Below are 8,786 nucleotides of genomic sequence, written 5' to 3' on the forward strand. Positions count from 1 at the left end.
AAAAAAAAAAAAAAAAAAAAAAAAAAAAAAAAAAAAAAAAAAAAAAACATTATGGCAACATAAGCTGAAAACCTCCAGGTCTATAATAATGGTGAAGACTGGACAGAAACTGTGGAGAAGCCATTTTATAAAGAAAAAACATGTATCACACATAAGTCTTCAACCCCATGGACAGAAAAGCAGCAAGTTACTAAATACAGGAAGCTCCACATGTAGCAAAGCTACCTTTCACCTAAGTATCTATAGTCTCTCACATGAATCAATTTAAGAAGTCAAAGAAATATGCTAGACAGAAGAAACTCAAAACAATAGTTCGGACACAAAAAACCAGATAACTAAGACACTAGTTAAATAGTTTCAAATCATAAAAGTCATTTGCCAAAAGTTTTACTGCATCTGTAGTGCTCATGTAGAGCCTGATTGCCTAGATGTGTCATACAAACACTTGCTTTAAGAACAACTGCAATTCTACTGGGCAACTAGAATCCACTTTTCATCTCTAAAGAGTCGAAGTAGTATTATCAGTCTAATTCCTATAAATTATCAGTAATACTCACTCTTTATCAACAATGATTATGCACTGTGATTGAACATCATTGCTTTAAAAAAATTTAACTGCCTACTTCAGCACTACACAAAAGTCTTAAGAAATCCACTTCCTCTGAAATACTTACTGAATGGTATTCAAGATGAGGACAAAGAAGAAACCAGTGGCAGAAAGGAAAAAAAATATCTTAAGCTCACCCACAGTGAAAAGAGAAGGCCACGTTTTTGGATGTATGCATCTGTATGTCCAAAAAAAGGACTAAAGACAGAATAAAGAGTAGATAGACAGACACCAACAGTGCAGTAAATGCATCAGTTGAGACATGGCTAGTAGTATTAAATGGAACACAAAATTAGAAAAGCAACTCTTTTAGAACACAATTACTTATGAAATAATTTAGAGGACAGCCCTCCCCTCTACCCACACCTCAATAACAAGTTTTCAACAAACCTTTGCTTAGACTGAGTTTGCTTTTGACCAGAAGGATACTTCTTATCCACTTCAAATGGACTATATGGCTTCGGAACACAGTAGTTCAGGAACGGAAAACTGGGTAGTTGCAGATAAAACGGTCGGTACTGGCTGCATTAGACAAACCAAGTGCATCAGAACCATCAGAAATAGAAAAAAAGATGTTCATAGCACAAATTACATCAGGTCAAAAAGCCTGCAAAATTGTTTCTCTTTTACGTATGACACACACAGAATGCTAAGCAGATAAATATCCTAAAACAAGCCATTCATCCCTTCCTATAAACTTGCTACTGTCTTTCAGTTTCCACAGTTGTCTTACACATTCCCTGGTGTATGATTTTCATACCTATTAATTGTTGTGAGTTGGGTAGCCAATAAACCTAAAAACAGTTTGGACAACACTACATTTGTGCTCCTGAAAAGTAGCTACAGCAGTTCCTAACATTCAATGCATAATTTTTACTTATTTTCATTGTACTGTTTTCTTCTTAAAAAAAAAAAAAAATTGATCAATTCACTATTCATAACAAAACTTAGAGATATCAGAACTAGCAACCATACCAATGCTCTAAATATATTAAGAATGTTTAAAATAGGGCATGCTGAAGTTCACATACTGGATCATGTAACTGAATTGCTGATGCCAGAGTTCAGCCTGATTTTTTTCCTCCACATTACTATTTTAGGCTACCCAGGCAAAACTAAAAGAGCAAGTCTGGAAGAAATAATAGGGATAGCTAAACATCTTGTTCTGCTTCTGAACTGTTACTTATGTTGCATAAAAACATGGTGCATAAATATTCAAAAGTGCTTCAAGTGTTTAGTACCCATTACATTCTGAAGTCAGACACATATATTTATATAAGAATTTCTTGTACTTACAACTGCATTGATCCAGTTCTTACCACTATTCTCACGTCCCTTATACCTATTACACCAACTCAGTGTGTAACAATGTTTAGATCTCTTTTTTTTTTAATTCAGGGAAGTGTCAAAGACATCAGGTCAAAGAATTTGGCACTTATAAACCATGTCATAAAGCAGAAGTTAGTTAGGAATTCAAAGGTGCAAAACATGCTGTGCAGAACTGCACCTTTTTCACAATTCATTCTTCTGTCAACTTCTGGCAAACTGGCATTTTCTTACACAGCCAGGTCTGATTGAGACCAGAAAGAAGTGAAAAATTTCAAGGCTGAAAGTATCAGATTTCATGCCACTGTGGATAATGAAATCAGATTATTAGCTGGGATTTTTACTTTTAAAAAGAAAGGACTGAACAAGAAATTAAACCTAATTTCAAGGAATGATTTTAACTGTAACAACTTCCCTTTCTTTACATCCAAGCAGTCTCAGCAGGAGATGAATGTTATTGAGTTGGAACTCAACAGGACTGGAATTCAGTATAAGTTTTATGTGCCTTTTGGGTTAAAGGATTTAGATCTAAGAAAAGATGCAAAGGTTCAAAGCTTCCAGGTTTCCCTTTCATTCATATGATCTTTGGCAGAAAGTAACCCGAAGAACCGACCTTCATGATACAAAAACTGGAGCTACCTATTAACTTTCCACTTCCATTACCTATTGCAAATATTCCCTACTATATTAATACTCGCTCAATCTCACTCAGTAGCTGAACACATTTGTATCTTATAAGAGGACAGTATACCCGGCATCTAAAGTCAGGGAGCTGAAGGAAACTGAGATATAAGGACACACTTGATCAAGTAATTCTGAATAACTCAGTTTGAGAACCACATTATTGAATGCATGAAGAGAACCCTTACCGACTTGCATCTTCCACCCTGATGAATGGATTTTTCAGTCTACCTGCTCAAGGGGAAAGAAAATGAAATTAAGAGAGAAATACTTCATTCAGCAAGTTACTGCAATAGGTGAATAAATTAGCAGACTGTATTTTAGTACTCATTATGTACATGTTTTGACACTCTTGAGTTCCACAACGTTTTTCTACATACTTTTCTTGGGCATATAAATTGGGATGTAGCATGACATGACCATGTGAGAACTGTAGTACATTTGTATGCATTCAGAATATAAAGCAAACCAGAAACTTCTACAATTATTGAAATACTTACTTTTTGACTTTTGAGCAGTAACATGTTTTCCCTATTAAAAAAAGAGAGAAGGTATAAAATCCTTTTGAGTATTATTCTGCAGTTCACTTAAAGATTTAGCTGTAGGTAATTTAAGTTATGGGGGTTTCCCTGTGTTAATCATGACTTCATACACAGTCATGATCAATTTTGCAGGAAACTAAGCTCATCAGTAATTCAGAAATATGGTAACACGTTTCCAAAAGAAATATTTATTTCTACACTGAAAAAACCAAAACAAAACTCCAACAAACCCAGTGTTCTCCTTCAGATGCTTCAATTTATTTTTCCTAAAACCAAAACTAAACAAAGAAACCTATGAAGGAAAATTTTACATTAACTCTCTCCTCCCTGAAAATACCTTGCCACGGTTCAAGTTGATTCTCAAATAGAGATAACATTTTTACAACACTTTATAAATCCTAATTATTTGCAAGCTGCAAATGCAAGCTGTAAAATGCCACCAAAACCAGAATACAGCAACATTCTCCAATTAAAACAATTCTTTTCATTTGAATAGATTTACACAGGTTTGGTCTTTGTTTTTAGCAATGAAGATTAAAATTAAACAGAATATTTGGTCTCCAGAAAAAAAACAGTAAATTCTGTATTCAAGCATCAACTGTTAGCTATAATTGATTCTGGTAAAGGTAAAAACTCATTTTATATTACTTGTAAATAAATCCCACCCTGCTATCCATGGACACACTGATGATTCGGCAGAGGATTTTATGTGGCCTCAATAATTAGTCAATATTGCATTCCAAAACAACACTAAGTATTTTCGTTCCATTTCCTTATCAGAGCCCCATGCACAGATTGGACAATTGGACAACTTCACGTGTTTAATTTAAATTACAGAGCAACTCCAAGTTTTAATGTCTCATTATATCATACACTAAAAACCTGAGAAACTGGGACATTCACATGCAAAATGCACATTATTGGCAGATAGCCTGAAGATGCTTTCTGCTACTTCTTTACAAAGGAAAAATTGCAGATTCCTTGTAGTGACAGCTTCTCCAGGAAACGTACAATGATTTTTCAGAACGGCTCATGAAAAGTAAAGGATTTCTAATCACTGTGTCACGGGGAAAGTTATACAAGGCAACTTAATGGCAATTTACATCAATAATTTTTTTTGTTATTTATTACTCTTGAGGCGTGCAGAACGGAAACTTCAGACAGCTCAGCACTTCTTAGATATCCTTCGCAAGAGCAAAGGACTACACATTATGGAATCAATGCTACTACGGAAGTTATGTATTAATAACTTTGATATATATAGCTAATACTTCGTATTTTTTGAAGATGGTTTTTAAATCAATTCAGAAAACATAATGGTCTGTGAAAAACTGAACATGAGCAAAACTTCATTAAAATAAAATATGCAAGCTTCACAGCAAGCAGTATTTAGTGTTTTGGTGTTTTCTCAGTTAACGAAACAAATGGCATTTTCACAAATAGCAAAGGGACACTTACCACATCTTTAAAAGAATTGTCTCCTCTTTTGATTAGATAGAGCTCCCTTTTCTTTTGTTCAATACAATTCCTAACATCTGGCAAAAAGAGGGAGAATTATTCTCAGTTTTTTGTATCTCTGATGTAATTGTAATTTTTAATATTTTGAATTCAGCAAAAGAATAATTACATGAATGTTACAAGTTCAAGTCAGACTTTGTCTAACAAAAATATTTACCATCAATATGAAGTATCTTCACTCCCCAACTCAAAGCATTGGACAGTATACTACCAGAGGGGATTAAATCCTGCAAACAATAAATTATATTAATAATCTAATGCAATAAATAGCAGATTTAAAATAATTACAAATATATTGCAACATGTAATATGAAAGCTGAGATTAAAATGCAGATGCTTTGTTTTTTGCCAAAAGACTACTGCTCGTTTCAACTTACTTTGCAATCTCTGTGCTACAGTACTTTACCATCAAAAGACATTTAAACTTTCAGAAAGCCAAAACTGTTCTTTATTGTCACATTTTATAGCAAGATTGGAACACAGTGAATTGATACATTTTCTTTAACTTCATGAGCACCTCTCAAATGCAAGTTATATTAGCAATCCTGACAACTTTTAATACTTGTCATAAGACTTCACAGACTTTTAATTCTTCAGGAAGTATCCAAAAAACATGATTTTGACAGTTTATTTAGGACAATCCCTCAATTTCTGCCTGAGCATTCCAAGGCTGACTTCTCTCTAAGACACTCTTACTACAGCTTGTTTTCTAGAAGAGCAAAACCAAAGTTTCTGAAGCATGAGTTCATTGATTACTTGGTGTACCTGTTCTTTGATTGCTTTTTCAACCAAGGATTTTCCTCTGCTCATACGCACCTAAATTAAAACAGAAACACGTTTGTAGCAAGGTGAGACAATTCACATGGCTGTTAACAAATACATGTTAGCTATCAGAGTCTCCTTTTGTTCACTGTACTGCTAATTTTTCAGTAATGTGCATCTTCCTCACAGGGTTACAGTTGATACGGTCTAAGGGAAAAAAAACCCCACCAATCTAAAACCACCCAACAAGTAATCATTTTCAGCCAAAGCAGATCACTGCATGGCTGAAGCAATGTTAGTGCTGGAACAACACAGACACTGGGAATAAACAGCCAGTGGCACATACCAAATGGTGTGATGATGAGGTTTTATCAGCTGGGGCTTGTGCAAATTGTCAAATATAATCACAGCCTCTGTCTATCTGCCTTCTTTTCTATCACCAGTCAATCGCCTTTTGTACTTTATGCTGCTTATGCATAACGAGCTGCCTTTGCCTATCCAGGTATTTACAAAATAAGGTTACCTCACCTATGCAGTGCAAAGACTAGCCCGCAGACTGGCTCGCAGTCACATTTCTTAGTAAGTACCACATACATAATACAGCTAATTACTTCCAACTGTATTTTGAAAAGACACAAGATTTGTCCATGTAAGAAACTTCACATAAATCTGCATAAATTCAGATACTAACTTAACAATGTACATGCAATTAACATGATCTTCTAAGAAAGAGCTCAAAAAAGCTCAGCAGTCATAATGTTCAATTTTAATTATTTTTTCAACTACTATCCAAGAGTGCTTCTGTTGATATCCGCATTAACAACACATCAGTCAAGGCTTTATAAGGCTGTGTTTCTAAAGAGAGGAATCACTGAATGCCATCACGTGCCTATCCATATTGATCCAGCTGTCAAACATAATAATGTCAATATTATCAGTCAGACATACTACCTTAAAACAGATTTTAGTGTACTCTGCTTATTTGCAAAAAAGGCTCCTTTTTAAAATTAGTTTCTGAAACTCTGCTGAATTAGTTTGAGTTAAATTTAACAAGTTAGCCTGAATAACTTGAAAAGTATATTTGAAAGAAAACCCCTTATTCACCCAAAGAACTGCTGCCATCTTTAGGAAACTAACTAGAAGGAAAATTCTAAGACCATATCCCTCCCGTGGGTTGTACTCGATTCACAATATTATTACTAAGAAACTTACTGTATCTACCAACTTAAATGAACTTCCATCACGCTGATCTTTTCGGCTGCTAGGATGAGGTGAACCATTTCCCCCAGCACCTGCAGATTCTGGGCTAGGAACAGGAGAAATCTGGCCAAGACTTCGTGCAAATTTTGCCTCCTTTTTATTTGTCACCAGATAGTTGATATCCTTACTAAGGAAACTCTCCACCCTCTAAATATAGAAATATAAAACAAGTAATCATTTCAGGACAGTGGATCAGTAACTCAAATTTTACATTGCATACTTAAAAGTGATAAAACTTCTAAAATAACTAAGTACAAAAACACTGAATTAACAAGAAGATATTTTCTAAATATAAAAACTGAGTTGCAATAGCATCTTACCACTCACAAATTATAAGTTCAATTTCTTAATTTTGTAATCTTTATCAAAAGAATCTTGCAATGTTTTGATTATTATATTTTTTGAACTATCTAGCTGTAATACTTTCCAAATAGAAAAATTCAATACTGCATTGAGGAATAACAGAATAAATCAAGGTAAACCACTGTCTACATAATTTTATGAAACAGAAATTATACTAAGTGTTCAGCTAAACTTAAAGACGTGCATGCAAATGTATTTTAGTCTGCAAGAAGCTATAAATTTACTGAGTTCAGAACCAGCAGAAAAATTAAAGTTTCAGGAGAGTTACCATGTTTCACACCTATAATATTCATGACACTTCTCCAAAAGGTAAAGTCTTTAGTAGATTCATATTCTCATACTCAGTAATATAAATATGCAGGTACTCTATGCTTGTTCTCTTCTATTTTGCTCCTTCAGTCTTTCATTGCTAACTATCAAGTAATTATCACCTATTCGCCTTGTTATTTCTTATCAGCTTATGTAGCTTAATGCATTTCATCTGTTCAACTAATCAGCTTGGAAAGCACAAATCACCCAGACAGCAAGCTCGAAACTGTGCCTTTCAACGGTGCTCTATGCACCTTTTACAGAAGGATATAGAGGCACTTTTGAGTGCACTCCACACAAGTAACAACAAAACGTGGTAATTGATCTTGAGGGTGTTAGACCACCTCAGATGGAGGCATTTACTCCTCAGGATAAGCCACAAAAACTTCCTTTCCAGTCTGTGATTTGTAACCTTACCTTTCACATATGAACTCCTAAAATTCTCTTTTGGAGAGAAAGACAAAATACAGAGTGCACTTATTTGACGTAAATGTAAAACGATGCATTTAATTTGAAACCATGTTAGTGCTACTCCCTACCGCTCCTGTGATTTCAGACAGCACCTTGATTTACAAGCATCAATTTCATAAAGCTGCTCAGTGTTCCTCTGAGTTCAAAGAAGTATTGCCAAAGCAACATTCAAAACAGGTAGCCATTTAAGCAGATCCCTTCTGTCTCTGTGCTTAAAAGGTATTTAATTCTCTAACGGCCAAGTTTTCTCTACATCAATTCAAATATTCAACTTTAAAAGAGAACTAAGCAACTGCACTACTTGTGTTACTATCATATCCTGTACTTGCTTGTATCGAAGTTTCTTCGATACAGAAGAGAGAATTGGGAAAAAGATTAGTACGATGCATATAAAATTTATTATTTAAATAAGAGTATTCAAAAATACTCATTAACATACCCTGTGTAAAAAGCACTCAGTGAAGTTACTGACTTTCAGTAAGCATATACAAAACTCTTCCTTTAATCTCTTTCAGGTTCAGCTGAACAACATTGTAACATGTAAAAATGTCAATGCAGTCAGAAGCAGCAGAAAAAAATCACCTCAAACGATAAAACTTAATAAACTTGGATAAATTTTAAGCCAGGTGAATAATCAATACTGTTGAATACAAACCTTAATAATAAAAACTTTTGTTACAATCAGCAAAGCAGGTTCTCTCAAAAAAACACAGAATAACTTAATGATAAGCTATTGTTTGTATTAAACATTAAGACAAACATAGAAAAATAAAATCCTCTCACAGATAAAGTACATATAACATCAAATGTTATTTATAAAGTAAAAATAATATAAAATGAAAGAAACATTCCATATGTCCAAATTTCCTTCTAGATTAATACAGGTCTCTGTTATAAACTTACCCCTCCCAGCTCTTTGAGGTCCTTTCCTAATTTTTCAGAGATCA

The 8,786-nt window shown here is 34.2% G+C and overlaps 1 protein-coding gene across 1 annotated transcript; it reads right to left on the minus strand.

The window, feature by feature from the left end:
- Positions 1–744: 744 nt before the first annotated feature.
- On the minus strand, positions 745–8,780 carry LOC114073069 (protein DBF4 homolog A-like; the record flags this gene model as incomplete). Its single annotated transcript, XM_027910861.1, has 9 exons — positions 8,743–8,780; positions 6,649–6,843; positions 5,440–5,490; positions 4,832–4,901; positions 4,615–4,691; positions 3,115–3,145; positions 2,803–2,845; positions 998–1,129; positions 745–805 (listed from the first exon to the last, which is right to left on the minus strand). Coding segments are annotated over exons 3-9 (459 nt in total), but the record flags the coding sequence as incomplete, so codon positions are not given.
- Between the last annotated feature and the right edge of the window lie 6 nt (positions 8,781–8,786).

The sequence above is a fragment of the Empidonax traillii genome, unplaced genomic scaffold (assembly GCF_003031625.1).
Source record: "Empidonax traillii isolate 1590-97213 ecotype Southwest subspecies unplaced genomic scaffold, ASM303162v1 scaffold5192:size8786, whole genome shotgun sequence".
Lineage (NCBI taxonomy): Eukaryota > Metazoa > Chordata > Aves > Passeriformes > Tyrannidae > Empidonax > Empidonax traillii.